Source organism: Ischnura elegans, chromosome 10 (assembly GCF_921293095.1).
Source record: "Ischnura elegans chromosome 10, ioIscEleg1.1, whole genome shotgun sequence".
NCBI lineage: Eukaryota > Metazoa > Arthropoda > Insecta > Odonata > Coenagrionidae > Ischnura > Ischnura elegans.
The window spans coordinates 44,864,824-44,887,258 of record NC_060255.1 but is presented as its reverse complement, the minus strand read 5'-3'; the positions used below and the strand labels follow the sequence as shown (position 1 = coordinate 44,887,258).

The 22,435-nt window shown below is 40.1% G+C and overlaps 1 protein-coding gene across 3 annotated transcripts in view; it reads left to right on the top strand.

Moving 5' to 3' along the window:
* LOC124167352 (sprouty-related, EVH1 domain-containing protein 2) overlaps nt 1-22,435 on the top strand; it is a 157,974-nt gene that overhangs the window by 112,423 nt on the left and 23,116 nt on the right. For 2 of the 3 annotated variants that reach the window (XM_046545354.1, XM_046545355.1), the window contains one exon: nt 4,480-4,539. The exons of the other annotated variant lie outside the window; for it this stretch is intronic. In XM_046545354.1, coding sequence (XP_046401310.1) covers nt 4,480-4,539 — 60 coding nt within the window. The remainder of the gene's footprint in view (nt 1-4,479; nt 4,540-22,435) is intronic. 3 annotated transcript variants of the gene reach the window in all.

Below are 22,435 nucleotides of genomic sequence, written 5' to 3'. Positions count from 1 at the left end.
TAATATTTATTTTCAATCGATGCATGGCTTTCCGTTTCATGACTGTTCGCTTGATCGTTTTAGTCAATGCTTTCGGCTGTCCTGCTAACGCCGGGGGATTAATTATTGAATACTAATAAACGTGCGTTTTTTATCGCCTTTTCCCTTGTCGTGAGCAGATGTTTTGGGAAATAATGCGGCGGCTAACTATTCAATAGCAGCTCGCCACTCTCACCTACCTGTAAATGAACTTCACTGCATTACATCTGGGGGTGATTAGAAACTTCTACACTAGATGTAATAGGGTCTGGAAATGTTTTACTCCTTCACTGAAAGAATCTGCCATGTCCCATTGGCGGGGAACTTTGGATGTGTGACATTGATTTAAATGTATTTTTTTACGAAATTCCTTTTGATTTTGTTTCATTTATTCAGTGTAACTCTTCTATTAGAAACGTCAAGAAGGAAATCTGCTTTTAATGGTTTGTGTTTGTATTTGAGCAGCACGACAGCTCTCGGAAATATTTTATTTGAATAGTCTTTTTTATTTTAAAGACATGTATTTAGCCATTCTAATCATGTGGGTTATTTAAGAGCATCACTTTGTTTTTTAAGTCCCAATGTTTGGTGTTAACGTCTTATTGCTTCGTTTATTGAAATGAATCGAACTCATTTTTAGAATTCTTAATTTCTATTTCAGAAGTCAACCCCTTTTTTTTTATTTACTTTGCCAACCAGAGGGGGTATATGTGAAAATGGATGATCTACATGTGACTGTGTTTATTTTATGATTGTGTGAACGAATGCTCAGTTTGTCGAGAAGGTCAAAGTCATTAGATAACTCCTATTCAAATTTAAGTCTTGAAAGAATTAACGTGTTTATATTGTAAATCACTCACTGTATTCTCAGTCCCGATACTATAATAATAGCGGAATGTTATATTAAAGAGTTTATTATTCCGTTAAAGCCACTGGTAAACGCTGCGGATAATATTCGGTACTGTTTATGCAAGTTTCAAAATCAATAGCAAAGTCTCGCTGATTTTTGTACTATAAGAAATAGAAATTGGGTACATGCCGAAAAAAATAGCTCGCCGATTATTAGTTGTATTAAACATCCCATGTTTGCCACCTTTAAAAGCATCTTGATTAACTTTTCTTAATGATAAAAACCTTTAGTATCTTTTCATAGAAAGCAAATCGTTTTCATTTTGGGGCATTTGCTCAATTTTATCGTCAATTTGTGTTAGAATGTCTTAATAGTGTTGTGGTGAAGTTTTGTTACTTGAAAGTAATTAGTTACTTCGACTAATAACTTGGTGAGTCATTGTTAACTTTTATCCTTTGAAGCTTCACCATTGATTAAATTTTCCAAACCTCTCAGTACAAGGTGGCTTTCCAAGTATTTATTTTTGATGTTCTATTTTTTATGTTATGTGAATTGTGGTTATTATCGTTTCTCGTGCCCTATAATAAGTATCATACAATTGACAGTGTAGAAATTATCTTCATTTTGTTCCTGGAATGGGAGGAACGGTGTCTACATAATCTAATCAAAAGGTGGAATTCAAATATTTGTTTGTTTTTTTTTTTTGTTCTTTTTTATGACAGATGAGATCGGCGAACGATTTGCATTCCGTTTTTCACGGTAACGTTTCTAATCCTTTTTATGATGATATTAAGTTTGAATGCGAAATTGAAGTTGAAGGAAATCACGGTTAGTCACTTTTGAATATTAATAAAAGCGCTGACGACAAAGATATTTGCTCCGTGATTTCCAGGCGTGTGACGAAAGGTGTCAAAGCACCAGCCGTTAACTCGTCAAAAATCACACATAGATTGGCGTCGTAAAGGATGTAACTGCATAAATTCGACGTAGCATTCATTATATTCCTTTGATGTCCGTAGGAAAAACAAATTCCCAAACCTATATCCGTGAGGAAAAATATCTCACTGAATTCATCGTTTCCGACGTGAAAATATAGTACGGTTCTTAGATGATTAACTCCGGGACGCTCTGAAACATAAGAAAGAAACATAACGCTCAAGAAAGCTAAGAGTAGCTTTTAGCCGTGAATTATCCAGCGGAACATGCATGATTTGATCTACGATTCAGTGATAACATAAAATAGAGAATTACGTCAGCAAATGAGATGTTTATGAATAGGGAAGCGCTAATCGTTTGTTAAGAGTCTTTAGAGAAAGTAAGTTTTATCTGGAGTGTATCTTGGATAGGTGAGAATTGAGCTCACCGCGTTCTAAGCCTCAGGCGTGCGAATTTAGCGCCTCCTGAGTGGTCTACTAGTTCCGATCCTTGCGTCACTTTGTACTGCGAGCATTTCTGTTTTATCTTCACCTGGATTCGAACGGATGACCCTTTGATCTCATCGTTAGAATAAATCATTCTCCGATCATCTTATGGTTGTTATATGTATTTTTAGTTAATAAATGAGAGAATAGGCTTCAAAATGTGGTGATCTAACGAGCGGCGTGAGATACTAGTATCTCATACTAGGGATTGTAAAAATTAAATTCGCAAAGGGAGGTAGACTCCTTTTCGTATCAAATGGATTATTATCTTTGCAGTAATGAGTATCATTGCCTCTTGGCCTTTATACGTTTACTGGAAATTCTCTAAATTTAATTTTAATTTTAGGTGGTCTTTAATCATAAGACGTAAACTTGAAGGTGGAGTCATTTACTAGGTTTAAATATCTTATGTTACAGATGCTGTTGCGTTGTTCCCAAGTTTATTAGTAAGGGTCTTGTAGCTACAGAATGATAGTTTAACTGGTTAGGTCGTAAATCATTTCTCATTATTAAGACTGTGTTGCAAATTCGAATCGTGTCACTTAATAAGGACAGAAAGACAGCTTTGTAAAAAAAAATTTGTAATGAATATTATTGATCCTCCAGCATTTTTTTTGTTCTGGGCAGTTTTAGTTAAAATATTTCTAGTGGTATCATTTATCATAAGAAAGACCGCTTCATGTCACGTGTGGAAATGAATGTGTGTTGTCCAAAGGAAATGAAAAGTATATTTTTTCTTATAACTTCGTTAATTTAAGCTATTGACTTAGGTATCAGTGTTGCTCAGTCTAAGATAGCTCTGTTTTTTTTCATAAACTAAGGTTGCAAAATTTAGTCTACACCGTTCCTCCCAGTGTTTTTTCATGATGATGCCACTGTAAAAAGAAAGTTCGTCCATCCTTTACTTTTCACTCCTATATAAATTTATTTATTTTCTAATTCCTTTTTTTCGAATTTTATTCTTTATTCTTTCCTTTTTTTCTATTTTTCCATTTTTGTCAAAAATTCTTCTCGTTAGCTTATTCCCCTGTAATTTATATGCTTTAGTGGGTTATCTATGCTGTCCACTGGTGCTTTCGGGGGTAAGTTTTTTTCAGATCAAACGAGAGACTTCAATTTTCAATAATTTTCCTATAAATTAGTGTTTTTTTATTTATATATCTTATATAAGCTTAAGTGAGTCATTTCTGCATCTTTGTCCTGAACGTTTTCTTTCTTGTTTCAAAATTACTTTGTTTTTAAAAGTTTCTCAAGTGGAAATTATTTTTCAGAATGAGATTGAACCTGAAAACCGTTGAAATAAATACTTCAATATTATGCTCATTCTTAAGTGTTTTTTTGTTTGTATGATGTTTGTTTTGTATGATGCGACATGTAAAGATCGAGCAGAAGAAGAGAAAAAGAATTTTTCGAATGGTAGCAATGTATATACAAAATCAGTTCAGCTAAACAGGTTTCTTCGGCATTTGGCGTTACTCGAATGAAAAAAATCTCCTGTAAATGGCAAAGTCTTTAGCTCTTTTAAGTTAATTGAGGTTAGAGTTACGCGCAAAACGAAGATGAAATTAGAAAAAATAATAATTTTCGCCCTGAAGTAAGATGGCTTCATGATTGTGTAATTAAGCTATTGAGAGTTCCCCATTAAGCCCTACAATTTTAGGATGGTGTATAAGGTGTTCTCGTCTTGTCACCTGCGTGACTGCAAACGGAGTCTCTCACGATGATCTTGTTTGTTAAGGAAATTCACTTAAGTATTTACTTTATTCTAATTTAAATAACTACTTGCAATTTTCCGCGATGATAAAATTTATTACTTTTACAAGTTTAAATGGCACTACATCATCTTCAAGGTGTATATAATGTTGTAAAATTAAAACTTAGGTCGTAATAAATTTTATAATCGTGTGAAATTGCAAGTATTTATTTCAAATTGGAAAAATTCCACTGCACCACGCTTGAATCTTCCGATTTGATTTTATTTAGTTAATCCGGCTGGGTACCTAATTCATTGAAAATTGAGGTCTCTACAAAGAGTGATTTTGAAAATAACTAACCTCCTCATTCGTTACTGTGCAGCGTTAGAAGGAAGGGGCCTGTCATTTATGTATAGGGCAGAGGGGCTGCATGTACCCAATTGTTTTGGTGATCTTCACGGCGGGCAACTTTAGGCGGCTGTTTCTCCCGTTTCAGTTTGGCCTCTGCTGGACGTGTGGGCGCCTAAGCACATCGGAGATACCCCCTATAATTTGGGTAATTGAATCAATGTTTATTGTATCTCTTATCTTTCTATCTGTCTCTCTCTCTATCTCTCTTCTGTACAGATGTGTGTACAAAATGTATTATGCATATATTTACTATATAATCTGGTGTCAATGGAGTGAGTGCCTCTCCTCAAAGAAATGAGAACATATTTCTTCTTCAAACATTTTTTTTTAATTTTCATGTTTTAAGAGGTAGGGACGGCGAACTTTGGGTGTTTTTGAAATTTGTGCTTTTTTTTCTTTTTAACCCTGGCATACCAGTTTAAGTTATCCGGGGATTCACTCGACTGCATGTTATTTTTTGTTTCGGAAATTATGTGGTATTTTTTCCGCTTCTTAACAAGTCTAGATGTTAAAATATTTTAGGTGTTTGTGCAGATTATTTTAATTCGATGATGGAAACGTGAACAAGCCAGCATCTGGCTTGACATTGGCCTTCATCTTGCTCTGCCAGTTCTTTGTCAGACGCAAGGGTCATTGCGTTTGTAAACTGATGTCCTTTATCGCTATGGTGGTATAATTTTGTCTTCATTCATGAAGGCCATGGTAACGAACGATGATCTAAGGAATAAGAATGCGCTAGCCACGTTATACTAGTGACAGAGGGCAGGGAAGTTATGGAAACCATAGTCTTTGTGCATGGGAAGGCACCAAGAGTGCCATCAGTTATTCTCCGAAATATCGAGCGAAAATTTAAATTCATCGTACCATAATAGTTTTGAGGAGTTCCCTGCTTGTGGCAATGTAAATGCAACTTAAGAGAAATTTTCTGTTTTTTTTTCTTTCTGGCTGCTATGCTTAATTTTGTAGAAAGTTGATCGCTTATCGAAAACGTCTCAACTTATGATTTCGAAAATTTGAATCATGGAATAACGTTCGACGAAAAAAATGGGCTCGGCGTTATTGCATCGCGTCACTTTATTATGATGAAGTAAAATCACGTGCTTTTTACCCTCTCAACTGTATGAATGCCTCTTATAACTAGGTTTTGCCTGATTGCAAGACTAATATCGTAGAGCAAAATATGCGAATTAAGTCATTACTGTCCGTTCAATAACCAGAATTCCTGCTTTAGCGGGTCGGAAAACGAAGAAAAATGGTCAATTCTGTGTAAATTATCGTTCGCTCCTCGAGTTGATATACTTTTTTTCGTTGAGCGTTTTGAAGTGTAGGTCTGTAAGAATCAAAACCAAAATAATTGGCTAGCGTTTCGTTATATTTTTATATGCTGTATTATGTTGCATGGAATAAGAAAGGTTAAATATTTTTTATTAATATTTTTATACCTTCTTCGAGTATATCTTTATACCTTCTTCTGTATTTTTCATTTAATTCTTAAAGACCTAGATTACAAGGCGCTAATCAACGTTGAAAATTGAGGTCAATAGAGACTTTAAAAATTCAATTTATCAGTTCTTTTTTTAGAACGGTTTCATGATTAGTTTCCATGACACGTTATGGAAATAATCGAATTGAGACTGACAGGGGACGTATCCGGAAGAAAATGATAAGGAAAGAGTGTTAACACAGTCAATGCCTTGAATTGAATATGTCTTGAATTCGAGGCAAAATTTTCTTATGTTTTTTTGGCAAACCATCTCCCTCAGTATTCGCTGCTAGTTCAGGTGACATTTTACATTGAGTGTAACCAAAAATTTATGGAAGCAGTTCATTATTTTCTTTACATTTTGAGTTCTTCTGAGATACATGTAGCTCTCAGGAGGTTCTCTGAGAGCTACAAGGCCTTTACTGTCTAAATATGTCTTCAGCAGGAAGAGCTGAAAGATGTAATTTCCATACGACAAATTTCTACTGGTCTCACCTGTTGATGGAGACTTCCGCGGAGTGGTTCGGTAGGCGCAGCTTGGCTTCCGGGTTGTCCTCCGCGTCGATTCATCTTCGTACGACAGTTTCGCCAGCGTTTCAGCTGGTGTCTACAGGTTTTAAGTGTCGGATGCAAGTTTTTTCCCGTCTATACAGTCCTTGGTTATGGCCAGGTTCGTCCTGATCGGTTTGTGTGTGGAAAGGTTTCTTCCAGGCGTTTGGAGAGCGAATAGCTGTCCTCCCTGTTGATATTAGGTGTTTTGACTATTCGCTGGTGGCTTCGAAAATGCTAAACTCATCGCTAGAGAGAAGAATTACTCTCCCCGACTCACACGAGAGGCTATCGAAATATCCGAAACACCTAATTTCAACAGGGAGGACAGCTATTCGCTCTCCAACGCCTGGGAGAAACTCTTCCACGAACCGATCAATCAGGACGCACCTAGCCAAAACCAAGGCCTACACGAGACTGGAAAAAACATGCATCCGACACTTCACAACTGGTCTCACCTATTTACTACCCCTATTATCAGAGAAAGTTTTCATTGTCTAGTGCATCGCTTTTATACACATTTTCAGCATTGAGTGTGTTGAGCTTCCGTTCTTCTTCCCTGGCTCCGAATCGCCTTCCTCTCCCCCAACCCCTTTTGAGTCATGCACTCTTTCCCCTTCCCCTCTCTCAAGAGCGCCGCGGCGGAGACACGGCCGAGGGCGTCGTCGTCTTGGTCGACGACTTATTTTTGGTCCCTCTTCCCCCTTATCCCTCTCTTTCTCACCACTTCTTTCTGCTTCTCTCTTCTGTCGCTCCTCAATACCATCCACAAGCCTCGTATATACTCCCGTCCTACCACTGTCTCCCTATTTTTCATGGCCACGTCCTCCTTATTTCGTGTATAATTTCCAGGTGCCTTTTTCTTTATTAGTTAAATGGAAAATTGCAATATTTCCGCAGCATTTATTCGAGCACGACGCCTTTCCTTGTTACATCAACATTACCAAGTGCCAACGCATTATTATTGCTGCTATTGTTGTTGTTACAACTAAACGCGACTAGAATGAATCGTGTTGAAATATTGCAATGTTTCATTGAACTAGTATGAAGAACTTCCACCACGTAGTGCCGGATATCATACAAGATATTATTATATTTGTGCATAACTCACTCAGTGATGCAACTCGAAGGTTGGTTTGGATGGGTAGGCGTAAAGCTCGCCGCAGACTTTGTCACAGGGGTGTGAATATCCTACATTCAGAGTAGTTCCTTTCCCTGGGACGTCTCGCACTTCGTTGATTTTATTCGTGGGAGTCCGAAGGCTTTGTACCCGGCGCCTTCGATCGGCAACGGATTGCTCTACCTATAAGGCAACCACGCTTCCTTCGGTTACCCTGATTCCGTGTATTGTAATCCGCCTACTTCGGCATACTAGGAGACAATTTGCCCAGGCCGAAATAAAGATTTGTTCATTGGTGGGTTATGGATTCGATTACCCTTTTTATCGTTGTCAATTGTGAAAGAGTTGTAAAAAATGAAGACATCCGATTTTTCCGTTTCTCCATCGCGTCACCTCCTCCTCTACCTATTCACGGCCAAAAAACCAAGTCTTTAACCCTTTTGCAGGTAAGTCGATGACATCACGAACTCTTTCCTTGTGGTTCACTGATTTTTCGCTACCACTCAGAGGAACATGCATGTCTCTACGAGTTCGCTGTATGAAGGGATGTGATGTTCCTATATGCATTTGAAATGAAGACGACATAAAGGTTAAAGGATGCTTAACAAAATCGATAGGGCGTAGCCTGCAGTTTACTTAGATAATATTGTTCAAATAATACCTTCAGTTGAAGGAATTCGTCTCGGGTAGTGCACCAGGTTAAATTATCAATGGCCGACGTTTTTATGCTCAAATCGGGCATCTTCGTTAGGGTAGATGAGTGTGGAACTCAAGTTTCTGATCGCCTTTATCCCGACGAAACGTCGGCCATGAATAATTTGATCCAGTGGAGTGTCCTAGAAGAATTTCTTCATATATTTCGCTAGTAAAACCTACGATCTAATTTTTCTTTCTCAGTTGGTTTAACGATACTTAGGGTATACCCATGTCTTTCTTAATTAGGATTTAGGTTATACCATGGCCTTCAATAACTTGTTTGGAGGTTGGCAATCGCTAGGGTGATAGCTCGATACTATGACCGCAGGTAGGCAAGATCTGTAGAGATTTTTGTCTTCCTCAGGGTTATTTCTTAGAAGGCCTTCATTCTATTATTCGACACGTTAATTCTCAGGTCGACCGAAGAGTCTACGGTAACTTGGTGCTTGAATCTCATTGATTATTAAGCTTTATTTGTCATTTTGATATCAAATTTAACATTTTTAAAATATAATTTCGTGAAGTGTTCGTAGGAGAAGCTGTTAAATGCATGACACGTATCCCTAATAAGTCATTGCCCATAATATGCTGCTGGAATTGTTGACCCTTACGCGTAAGTTCTAATTTCAGAAGTGGATGTATTGTGGGATAATGCGCCAGATTTCCTTAAAAAACAGCTTATCTTCAATGTGATAGTTTCATTTCCGATACCAACCTATTTCATTAGGATCCCGCTCTCTAGGGGATTATTCAAAGAGAGGTCTTCCTAGAGGGATTTTGCTTTTGTGTCCCTCTGCTATATTTCCGGGGAGTTCTATTTATGGAACCTAATATGCGATTTGCTTTTATCCTCATCTCTTGCATACTTCCCCCATGCGACGTTTTTATCTGCATAGTAACCAGTCAGCCGCGTAACAGGTGATTTGGCGAGAATAAGTTTTCCTCATCTTGGACACTACTCCAGTGTCTTTTGTTACTTTAAAGCCTCTCTGTTTTATGAACCTGCGCCGTTTTTTATTTTTATTTTTCACGGTGAGTATTGCATTCATGAGTCGTCTTCCTTCATAGCGTGTGATCTAATCAGATGCGGGTAGTATGATTAAAAAACGTTTCCCCGAATTTATGTGTCGTCGGTTCAATGGGTGGCGAGCCAGGGTTCGCAACGGCCAGGGAAATAGGTTTTGGCCAGAGAAAAATTCCAGAAGTGTAGGAGTGAGATGAAAATCGTGGTTGAACGAGCTGAGAATCTCTTAGTTAAAGAGGCATGATGAAAGAGTGACATACAGGGGTATGCCGCTTGGTGTATAGGACCCCGACGTTTCGTCATTTCCTCAAGGGAATGGAATTGTTGAATTTGAATTGAATCCTTGACGTCACAAACTCACCTACAAAAGGGTTATGGCCATCGGTTTTTCGTCGCTCATAGCTCGAGAGGTTAGATACGGATCAAGACGCGGAAAAAATATTGGTCTCTTTGTTTTTCAAACTTCATCATTAGCGGAAGTACAATTATATTGGTTAACTATGCCATTTTCATTGCGCGAAACCGACTATAGCAAAAACATAGCGACTCTTTCGTATTAGCGTTTTCTTTCCGCTGGAACCCCATCCTCTCTTCTGCACTTGGATACGCTTCCCACCCCTAATACCCTCCCCTCATTGTTACTCGAGTGATGACCGAATCTTCCGTTGTCTCCTTCCTTATCGTTCGCGACCTTCGCCTCTCCATTGCAAGAACTTCCGCCTGGCGGACAGTGTACTCTTCTCCCCCCCTCTTCGATATTTTTTCTTTGTAGTGACAACCCGCGATACATGAGGATACCTCTGGTCCACGTTCCATGTTGAAGAGGCCACTAGCCCATGGGAACCTGTCCTCGCCATTGCTAGTAATCGTAGCAGTAGTCGTATTTAGTGTCGGTTTTCGTCTTCAGGGCGAGTGAAGACGAAAACCGATTTGGTTGTCGAAACGTCAACATCAATGGAGACCTTCATCCGGTGGACAGCCCGAGTTCAACCACACTGCACTTTTCGATGCCTTGTGTAGGCTTTTTTTAACTTAACCAACAAGGTCTCAGAAGAACGCATCTCTTTGGTATATCGAGGATTCACTGTACCAGAGGTTCAGTTGTATTCGATACCGGAACATAATCGTATAGCCCACCTCTATTCCTATGGAGGTGGATGGATAGATTCCCCGGAATCCCTCCATCCCCCCTTTAGACATCCATACTCCCCCCCCCTCCTCCCCCTCCCCTCCAAACCCATCCCTCCCCTCACCATTCAAGTCTTGGGGATTTCAATGGGTCTCCACCGCACCGCGTTGCCACGTCGCCGGCGACCGTTGCGAAAGAACCTGTGCCCGGTGCCAGGCGACTAATACTCTCTTCCCTCTTTCTCTCCTTCTCCCTTTCATCTGTATCCACTCCTTCCCTCAACCTCAACCTTGCCTCATCCCACGCGATGTATAACCGTCGACCGGGGTGGCGATGCGATCCTCTTTAATAAGATAGCATATCTCCCTCTCGAATGGCCGTGTGTTTTTCTTTTTCGATGGCGATTTACCCGTAGTGAAACTTAAAGTTATCGATACTTTACTTCAGTTCCCATGCTCAGTCCCATGCGCGCTACCTCACTGTCTTCTTGTCTAAAGTTTACTGAAGACTTCTCTGTCGCCAAAGCAACATGATATTTTCAGATATGTTGCTCAGAAAGAGACTAAGAAATGTAAAATATGTGCCGTGTCTCTAAGTTTGCAATGTTAAATGTTCACAAAACTGTGTCACCTACAGGTGACGTCTGGCGTTGCCGTATCCAAGATATGTGTGAAGTAGACCGTTATCAACTAATTAGTGAATGTCAAGTTCCTGGCAATATTCGAAAAATGATAGCCTGATGAAGGCAACCATCGAGGGACAAGTGGATGGCAAGAACGGAAAAAGAAGACCTCGAATAGAGTATATGGAACAAGTAAAGAAGGATTTGAAAGCGAAGAAATACGTTAGTGTGAAAAGATTAATTGATGGTTGAATGGAATTGAGAGCTGCGTCCAACCAATCTTGACCTGTGATGATGATTTTAAGTTTACTTCGATTCCGGTTTCAGCATATTTATTACTATCTTAGGAAGCAAATGGATTGAAAATGGTCACTAATTAAAAATTTCACATTTGCCTCTTTCTCTTATGAACAAGAAATTGCATCGGAGGTAAAATTTTCAAATTTGAGATACGGGAAAACGTTGATCTGGGTCTTCTCTGTGTACCCTGCAAATTTCAAAGTTATGGCACAAGTTTTAGAAAGTAATCCATCACAAAATAGGATTTGGATGAGTGGGAGGGATTTGTCCTTAAAAAAAGGTTGGTACGGTAACCAAAACAGTCATCAATTTATTAAAAATTACAAGGTACGCTATTCTCATTTTTTCATCGACTGACGACGAATATAAAATGGATCGATCGAGTAAGTGATGAGGACATGCAAAGATGAGTGGGAGTAAAGATAATTTTTCGAAAAATCTTAAGCATAATACGTGATAACTTAATTGGCCTCATCACGAGGCATGATGGCCTGGTGAAAACAATCGTCTAAGGACAGGTGGTCGGGAAGAAGGTCAAGGGATGGCCCCGGATGAGTTACATTGGAAGGGTTATTGATCATGTAAAAGAGAAGCAATATTAATTAACGCAAAAAGGCTAGCTGATAGGGGACCGGGATGGAAAACTGGGTCAAACCAATCTTACAGTACAATCCAATCTTGTTATTTTTGTTGACCAGCGATGAGGGAGACCGTCAAGTAACACTTCTGGATGGTTCATTTGAAAATCAGTATTTATTTACAGGTTCTCATAGCCATACTTGTCTGAGCATGCTATAAACTTTGATCAGTGCTAGAATACTTGTGTGGGTTCCGCCAACGGATGATATGCTGTTTATACCGTAAGAATAATGGTGAACGTGGAACCATGGTCTGTCACCGGACTATTTTTCAAGTTATTACCAAACTAAATTTGTAATTGAAGTCAAATCCTGTTAAGTAAACACAAAATTGCGCTGCGGTCAGCTGAAATGGTTGGAATATGTGTTGACTTAAAAAAAAAGGATTGATTTTTACAATTGGGATCGTTCTCTCTGAATAACTCATTAAAGGAGCGACTCTTTAGGTAATTCGATTGATTGAAGAGAAATACAAGAGTCGCGACGAAAGAAAAATCTTCCTCATTTCGCCATTCTCTCACAATTTTCAAGCATGAGTACGCGAAAGTTTCCGCCCACTTTTCGTGAGTTGACTACGTCATTGGAGTTTTGGCTTGCTTCTAGGCCTGGAAAACCCAAAAAAATTCATGGGTCTGGTGATTTCTTTAAACTCTACCAGCAATAAAAAAATAATCGGCGAAAGACCCCATTCTTTGTACCCTTAATTTTATTGTTTAACCTTGATGGATGTCGTCTATGATGGCGAAACGTTTTTAAAATGGCATGCGTGAAAATTATTTGTTTTGAACGTGCAGTCGTGAGCGAACCTCCTTAATGGCCGTTCCTCCTCCTCCCGTACTCCCCGCTACACCTTAACCGCTCAATAAACCTTCACCCCCTCCCCACCTTCTTCCCCTTTTCGCCTCACCCCCTCTCCGCTGCACTTTCCCACGCTCCCCTTATGTCTCCCTTTGCTTTGCCCTCTCTCTCTCCCTCTCCTGGTCCCATTCGCGAATGTTTTCATTTTCAATTTTGTCCCAGTTAATACGTCCATATTAAGAGGGCGTATCACTCGCTCCCCGCTGGTCTTTTTCACGTCCGCTTACTAGTTTGAATACTAGCGCTCATCATCATAGTATTGCAATAATTCTAAAGCCTGAATCACTCCATAATTTTTTTCCGTCCAGCTCCAGCTATCTCCTAGCTTCAGCTATAGGTCCATGATGAAAACTACAAATGGTAATGTCCACACTACCTATTAAATGGGTAGTGGAGTTGTATATTAAATTTTGGAAATTACCATTTGTAGTTCTCTACATCTACATAATACCCCGCGAGCCACCTCAAGGGTGCTTGGCAGGGGGTGACCAATCAACAACATGCAGCATGCAAGAGGACCGCCACGGCACACCGCACGGTTTTAGAAATATTACGCATACTAGCAAAATATACATGTACATACCGCATATCTCTGCAGTTGGAATGTTTGCATTGTTTGTCTCCTAAATATCAAGTGTAATCTATTAATTAAAATCAATCATTTTAAGAGAAATGTTGAGCGAGTTTTTATATTTTTCCTTAATGTGTATTAAATGTTATTTTACGAAGTCAAAGGTATTAGGCTGTAGCACCTGAACATATAATGTAGGGGTCAGTCCAATTAACACGCACCTTTTATTTCGTCTCAAAAGTGGTTTGAACCGGAGCGCCACACATTCTTCAGCTGAAAGCATTCCAAAAAATCTGCGTGCTCAATAATCTGTTGCAAGGCAAGGGATTAATTAGGTCGGAAATAAAATAAGTTGCCGTACTTCCTGACGAAAGACTCGAGTTTTAAATCGCTGTGAATTCCGATGTTGTTTATCACGGGAAAAGTGTTTTCTTCAAGCTCACTGCTCTCGCAGCTATTTCCTTCATTTTTGATCCATCATTCAGGGTCTTGTGGAGCTTATTAAGCTTCGCGTAATCTCTAAGTTGTTTTGGCGTATGCTACGCTTGAAAACTGACTGTTTTATTTGGAGAACGAATTTCAAATGAAAAACTCAATCATTGTGTTGCAGTGGAGCGATTCCGTATTATGTACCGCGTAACGGTCAGTTTTATGCCGAAGGAAAACTCCAGACAAAGGGAAAATTTACGTCGTCTGGTCACGGAAACTGAAAAGTTATGAATAATGAATGTACCAAGTATGCTAATGAATTCGACAGTAGTGAGTTTATGCAACGGTTGTAAATGTAGGACCCTATTTGATAAAGAGCACGCTACTTCATTTATTTATATGCAATTAGATTATTCTATATCGTGGCGCCTCAATCCGAGAAAAATGTGCAATTTATGTGCAAAGTTTCGCAAATTAGTTTTTATTTACCGCCCCTAATCTCGATATTCTACTGTCATTACCTAAGTGACTGTGCAATGGCAATAGTATCACGCGTGTTTTTTTTCTTTCCGGTCAGTATCGCTCATTTGAGCTTTAGCCATTTTCACTTTAGAACGTTTTGTCAAACACATTAATATTCAGACATACTTTTACAAGGATACACTCAAGGGTTCGCTCGTCAACATGTAGCTTGCAGGTTAGGAGTAGTCTTCTAGGTGTGAAAAAATAATTTCAACTTTTTGAGACTGACACGCACACATATCGAAAACAATACATTCGCTTTGTCTGCAGTTCTACCCAAAAGTAATGCCTGGGGCTTCGAAACCTACTAATATACTTGGACCTTAAAAATAACCGGAGGGATATTGATTATACTTTTATCTCATTGAATGAGGCTTTTTGATTTGATATAATCCGAGACCTAGCTTGCAGGATATCAAATAGGCGTGTAGTTCATAAGTTTCACTCGAAAACTTATATGCTGGACTTCAAATAAAAATTGAAATTATTTTCCAACGTAGCTTCTCTGGCAAGGCAACTTAGTTACAAAAATTATAATCGGTTATGATAATTAATAGCAAAATCACCCTTGACATGGTATTCCTTTTCCATAACAAGTTAAAATGCATTTTTCTTTGGTGTGGTGTTATCCTTTGGGGTATAAATGACCATAATACATTGCAATTATATATTTATGTTCTGTTTTTTAGTCGTGATTTTATGCGCAATTATTCTGGCATTGTTGCTACCGTTTCATCAATGACTGCAAATCAGATTTCCCACCAGTTTCTCATTGTCGAATCCAACGCAGGAAATAATTGATCTCGAAATACCATCACCGGTTGTGTTAATTTCCCTCGGGTCCCGAGATATCCGAGTTGGATCATTGCATCGGATGGTAATCGAACCAGGACCAATTGGATCGAAGGCGTGTTTTCCCTAGCCGATACGACAGCTCATCCTTGCTACTGCATCTACATAAATCCTTCACAGACACCTCAAAAATGTTTCATAAGGACGAGTTTTCACTAGATTTCACGCGGCAAGTTTTCTCTAGTTTAATGTGGCAGGTGTATGTGATCCGTTTTAGAAAGATTCAATTCGCGAACTGGATAAATACTAAGGAAAACGGAGCGAGTCGTCAAAAACCGCTCCGAGAGAACAATGAGCATTTCATAGCATTTACAAGAATTGGATTTGGAGCCGCTAGAGATTCGGAGGCTACGTGGTCAGCCTAGGGTGCTTGAGCAATTATGAATTGATACAAATCTGAGTGACACAGATACCATGAATGTAGAACCGGACTATATTTTCAGATTCGGAAGGAAATATAAAATGAGAGAGACATTTAACCGAATGGATAGCTTTAGAAATTCGTTTTTTCCTCTAACAATAAAGAGCTAAAGTACATTTCAGGTCCGTTTATAACCAAAATAGCAACTTACTCATTCATTTTTTCGGTACACAATAGGGATGGGCATAACTTTGATTTTCGAGTCACTCCCTTAACTGTGATTGCTACTCTACAGTGTCATATAAGATTCTAAACTGTAATGGCGATCACAGGTGTGAGTCGCGGGCGACAAGTGAGTTACATATTTGTAGAGTACAACCGCCGACTGGAAACAATTGCTGCCAGCTGCCGCGTACCGCATTGAATAAAGTGTGATGTGAACATTGCTGTTAATTTTGCATTTGTGAGCGAGCTTTATTTTATTGTACCGGGAGAAAATTGCTAGATCGTAATGGACAAAAGAAGGAAAACCAATGACATGTGTAATTTTTTCTCAGTCGTTAATGGAGAGATTGCGTCTTGCAATTTATGCGAACGAAAACTATCACGTAGGGCGTCCATCACAAATGTAAAGAAATGTATTAAGTCCAAGCATCCAGCTGTGTTACTACCGACTAGGTACGTCTATGTCCTGTGTAACCTAGGTGCTTACACATTTGAGATCTACAGATGAGGGATTGCAAATCCGTTTTTCTTCTTTATTGCATTTAGAATAGGATCATGTGCGATACGTATAACTGTAATTATATTGTTTTCCCGTACTTCTCCGTTAAAAGAACCGGTCCCCTTACCCTTAATGTGTGAAATTCACGCGTTTTTTGCTTTGGGCCGTGTCCCTGAACGTTACTCAAGTCTTGATTCTGACTCGAACTCGACTCGGTCGCAACGTTAGTGTTACGAGATCTCACTCGAGTCCAATAGCTCACTAAGGTTTTACTCCACCGTTGGTAAGTTGAGTCCAAACTGAGATTGAGTCGTCAGAGTCCAAGGATTCCGCCCCCTTAGCCTAACGAATTTGAAACCTACCTCTACATCTACGAGGGACCGTGCAAGCAACCACCAGGATTTGTGGTACAGGGTGATTGCTTATCAAGCATGCAGCGCTCATCGCCTTCAGAAACGCGCTCGCTTGCCGGACACAGGACAAGCATGCAGGAAATATCTCTCGTAAAATACTACCACGTGTCCTATTTTCATCCAAAATTACTTAAATTTTATTAGCGGGAGACCGTGAGTGACAAGAGTTTAATTACGTTTATTATTTTGTAAATTTAAAAATGTTGGGTTGAAGTTATTTTCTAAAGGCCGAACCCAAACTCAATTTTAGTCTGAGATCTGGAACACCGAGGTGGAGGGAAGATTCGAGATGAATCAGGTTCTGGAATACGGCGAATGGTGAGGGGCGAACCCTTCCCTCGACAAAACACATGTGGTATTTAGCTGAAATATCACGCTTTTACCCAGAAGGCTCGGGTTCGATTCTCGGCATGGTAACGGGTCAGCCCCGGTGGCGGCGCGGTAAATTCCTTACCTGCTTATCGAGGGGTCGCGGGTTCGAATACCTCCTGTGTGGATTTTCTCTCATCAATGGAATGCCATCAGCTTGATTGTAAGAAAGGACTAAATAATCTTAAGTTTGTTTGATAAATAAAGACGAAATAAAATTATTTAACCAACCTAGGGAGTTAAATCGCAGGGTGAGTGAAACATACCGTGAAGGTACTATAGGATTGTATAGACTTAAATTCGGTCAATAAATAAAGACGAAATTATTATTATTAACCTAACTCGGGGGTAGCATAGCAGGGTGAGTGAGGCATACCTACCATGGAGGTACGAGGGGACTATATTGTCCTAAATTCTGTCGATAAATAAAGAAGAAATAATTGTTATTATTAATCAACCTTGGGCATGGCATAGCGGAGTGAGTGAGATATGCCATGAAGGTACAATAGGAATGTTTAGTCTTAAATTCGGTCTAGAAATGTAGACGAAATTATTATTATTGTTATTACTAACCAACTTTGGGGATCAGTGGCGTAACTATGGGGGAATGAGGGGAAATATCCCCCCCAAAGCCTCAGAGAAAAAAAATACTTATAAATATTGTCTAGTTTTGACATATAACAACTGCATCTTCTTAAAGTTCAATTTTTTGAGCCAAAATGATGTAAAAGGTATTTCCAGACACGTCATTTTAAAACATTTTTACCAGATTTCGCCACCCCTGGCCATCTTCTCACCCCCCCCTCCCCCTCCCCCTTCCCAAGGCATATTCCTAGTTACGCTACTGTTGGGGGTTGAATCGCGGGGTGAGTGTGACATACCATGGAGGCAGGGCGGACAGCGTGGGAGGGGAAGGGTATTAGAAAAAGGGGTTCGCACAAATTCTCTTACGCTCCCATGTCCCTGTCCCTCCCTCCACGCCCTCGGGCGGCGAGGGAAGGGTTCCCTGAAAGTAGGGCGGAAAGGAGTAGGTAGGAGAATAATATGAGGAGTGAGGGAGGGAGGAGAGTAGCCCAAGTTGGGGGTGAGAAATAGGGTTTCTTTTAATTCAATGGAGAGAGGGAGGTTGAAAGGGGGCGTATTAAGAGGGTGGGTTGGGCTAGCCCAACACATATGTACACACAGTCAGCCGCTTATACTTATACCCGCCCCTCTCTCCCACCCCCTATACTATCCACTCAACCCCCTCCCTCTTCTACCCCCTTCCTCCCTCGCCTGATGTGGGGGAGGCTGAATGAAGTAGACTTGGCAACGTCGCGGCTCGTATGCGGGCGAGGGAGGGGTGGTAGGTGTTGTTGAGGGGAGGGTGAAGGAGTTTGGAGGAGGAGGCAACACCGCTCGTGGTATCGATTCTTGGATACCCTTCCCCTTCGCCCTTCCCACAATTCTCATTCTCTTCATCTTCCTCCTCTTTCCCCAGATTGTCCTTCTTCCTTTTTTTCCCCGTTTTTAATCTCCTCCCCGCTTCTTTCGTTTTCATCTTTCTCTCTCGAGCCTAACCCAGTCCTCTTTCCCTTGCGAATGAATCCTTTTTCCCCACTTCCCCTCAGACGAACCCGCTTTTAAACTTCTCAGGGTAGGGTTAGTAAGGTAGTTAGTAGGGTAGTATTTGTAGTATATATTCGGGTCGGCAGTAGGTGGGTGGTTCTCTGTTTAACTCTTTTTTTTTGCTCGGGGAGGCGATGTCCCTTCTCTCGATTTTTTTGTTATTTTCGCGCGTTCGTATCGCATTTCGCCGGAGAACGGTGTCACCCCGACTACATGATACCTTGTAAACCACCTTTGAGGTTTATAGGGACTAGAAAATCCAAGAAATGGCCGATTAATGGAAAAACTTAGCACTAATGTAGGGATAGGGAGCTCTTTAGCGCTGTTTTGTAATTAAATTTCACAGCTCTTTTTCACTGCTCCATAGTACCATGGGGATGGGGTCTGGTGCCTTTGGAGAACATCGTGACTAGACAATCCAAAGAATGTACGAATAATAGAGAAAATCGTCACTAATGTAGTGGTTAAGTGGTAGTTAAGCACTTTCGCGCTTTTTAGTAATGTAGTTGACAGTTTGAATTTTTTTCACGGCCCCATAGCATCATGGGGGCTGATGTGGTGGCCAGAGTTCTGGCTTCCTACTCTGTGGGTCCGGGTTCTAATCCCTGAGGTGGTGGATTTTTCAGACACTGCCCCATGCCTGCTTGAGCAGTTAGTGGAATGAATTTCTAGTGCAGCACTCCGCACGTCAGATGGGATGTAAAGCCTTAGTCCTCTTGGCACTTTTCATTAGAGTGGGCTAATCGCCAGACGTCTGACGCCGGGTTTCTCTCCACTATTACTTTCCTACCCTTCATGGCGCAAATGACCTCAGCTTTCGTTTGCCTTTACCAAGGACCGTAGCATAATATATACGATCAGGACCAGATTTAGATGAAAGGAGGGCCTAGGCTATTCTACTTCTGATGGTCCTTTCACTTCTAATGTTTTTTAGTTTGTAAACTACGTAAGAGATTGTGCGAAAAATCCACAGAGAAAAAAATCATTCGCCTTGACCGGGATCCGAACCCGGATCCCTCGATTTCCGGCCGAGTGCTTTAGCCAGTTAAGCTACCGAGACGTCATTCTTCCCTGTGGAAATTTGTGGTACTATACCGGACATGGTGGTATGGACTGCCGAGCATATTATGCGACGAGCAGTCCAAATCGTGCGCATGGCGCCACAGCCGGTCAAGGCGAATGATTTTTTCTCTGTGGATTTTTCGCACAATTGTGCATTGCGGGTGACTCCCGTAAAGTTATCACCGTGGCTAGTCCCGGTATACTTAAATACGTAAGAGATGATAAAATGCATCATTACTGAGATATATGTCAATATGTTAAATGAAACATGTTATGTTTGGTACTAAGATTTAAAAAAAAAATTGTTTTTAATTTCGCTAGAATTTGAATTTAGGCCCGCCCTGATCTTGAGGTTATAGGCTGAAGCCTAGTTAGCTTATTGTAAAATCCGGCCCTATATGCGATATTCTGCAAGTCAGCTTTGCATCGAGATTAGACAAACTAATTCAAGGCCGGTTAATGGAAAGCAATAGCTATAAAATAATCTAAGGGAAAGCGTAATGTGAGATTCCAGTTCCCATTCATCAATGGCGGAGTTCATGATAAAATAATCGCGGAAACTGGCTAATTCAGGGGAAAGTTAGCTTGGAATTACCTCGATTTTTGAATCAACGGGAAAATTAGCCGGGAAAGTTTTGAACGAACAGTGTCGTTGTCGTGGTATTTTTTTCTTGCTTGTTTTGTTTGCTCAAACCGTAAATCATGGAAGAAGATATCTCGAGGTGAAGAATAGCATGAATACAATCTGAAATGGAGAAGTTAACTGCGGAAAAGATATCAATGCAGCCAAGAGACAACTCAATGCCTTTTGTGAGGCTGTTTGCTGTTAGTTCTGCGTAAGAATGATATATGGCGTCGAGTACTAATTTTTTATAAACGCCCCTCAGCCGTTACGACAATTTTTCGTTATGTGCTTGCTTAAATTTTTCGCTAATTTTTAGTATAAATCGGTCAAAAATTTGCTTCGACCGCCGTATATTTATTCCTCCGGCCTCCCTGTGGTCCAAATAACGTCGTGCTCGGTAAAGGACTATCGGCATGGTCTTAGTTGATGCTGTCTTTTTGATCGGTATAGCGTTTTGTATACAATTTTCGGGAAAATCTTAAATCTTTTATGTACGATTTCTGCTCATAAAATGTACAAAAAAAGCAAAATTTCAAACAAAACAAAAGTTTTTAATCGTTTCATTCAGCTAATTTCCTCGGCAGTTCAGATGACCTTAACTAACAATGGAGACTCGGAAGTAACTGCATTTCTACGGAAAAAACAGTCGGCGTTGAATTTACTTAATTAGGTCAACCTATATTTTGCCCTTCGCTCCCGTAGAGATTCCCAAACCTATCTCGTATCACAACTTCGAAACGCTCCTGAGTTACCTTCACCACTATACTCGATTAATTTCTGATATCAGCCCTACTTCGTAAGGGTTCCTCACGCTAGCAGCATATTCCAAGAGAGGCCTTACAAAGAAGGTTTAACATTCATCTTTCACCTGCTATTTTGTTCACATTTCCCTAAGGTTCTTTCTGAATGAAATACAAGTGTTTTTCTCGAGAATGTCTAAATGAGACGATTAAGTTGTGTAATTCTTTGGGAATTAAGCACTCTGTTACTCATACCTGCGGCACGCTGCGTTGGGAATGCCAAATAGTAATATAAAGGATTGCTCAATGAGAGTACTATTTTCACGGGTTTTCATCCGTTTGAATCTGTCCTTGATTAGTTGCGTTTCGAGGGCTGAATCGTCTCTCGTCGTTTGGGTGAATATGTTATGTTGTAAATTGATTTCATCACATTTTAAGGGTGAGTGGTGCAGTCATTTAGTAAGCCATTGGATATTGCACTTGGATGTGTATTAGTGAACGAGATGTATGGTACTAACAGCATGCCAGAACGGTCTACTGTTTTTACGAGGTGCATTCAAAATCTAAGGGCTCCAATATTTTTCTAACTTTCTACACATCGGAATACCCTGAAAATGGTGTTACTTCTCGACGTAATCTCCCTGCAGGCGTACACATTTTTCACAACGCCGACGCCATGATTCCATGGCCGCGGCGATGGCTTCTTTAGGAGCCTGTTTTGACCACTGAATAATCTCTGAAGGAATAGAAACATGGTTGGTTAAAGTGCGGCCATGGAGACTGTCTTTGATTGTTTGAAGACGATTACGGAAGAGTTCTATGTGGCATGCAATGCATCCACCTTTGTCATGTATTGACAAAGAGTGCACGAACTTTTTAAGACAATACTTATGTCATTTTAGTTTCCAATCAGGAGAAAAAAATCGGAGGTCTAAGAACTTGAATGCACCTCGTAATTTGAACCTAGAATGGTTTTTAATCAAGGGGCCAGCAACCCCGGTATGAGGCACGAGAAAAAATAAATATAATGAACTCTTGGAGGAGGCTCGAGATCTTTTATAATATTTCTATGTGATGTGACTTACTGGTCACAGCTATCACACATTCAACGACTTCAATCTTTTTTGTAGTTCGGTGGCGTGCCACTCTCAAAGGTCTTTAGAAGATAAAATTGCCCGATCAGGTTCTCCGAAGTACGGTGAATGGAAAGCCGTGCACCAAGTTGCAGTTGCAGAGACGATACTGACTGCTCTGCTTCCTATTTTTGCAGAAAATATTTAAACTAGACATCAATTAAATTTCTATTATTTTAAACGAGGAACCTAAGTTACCTCGATAAAGACAGT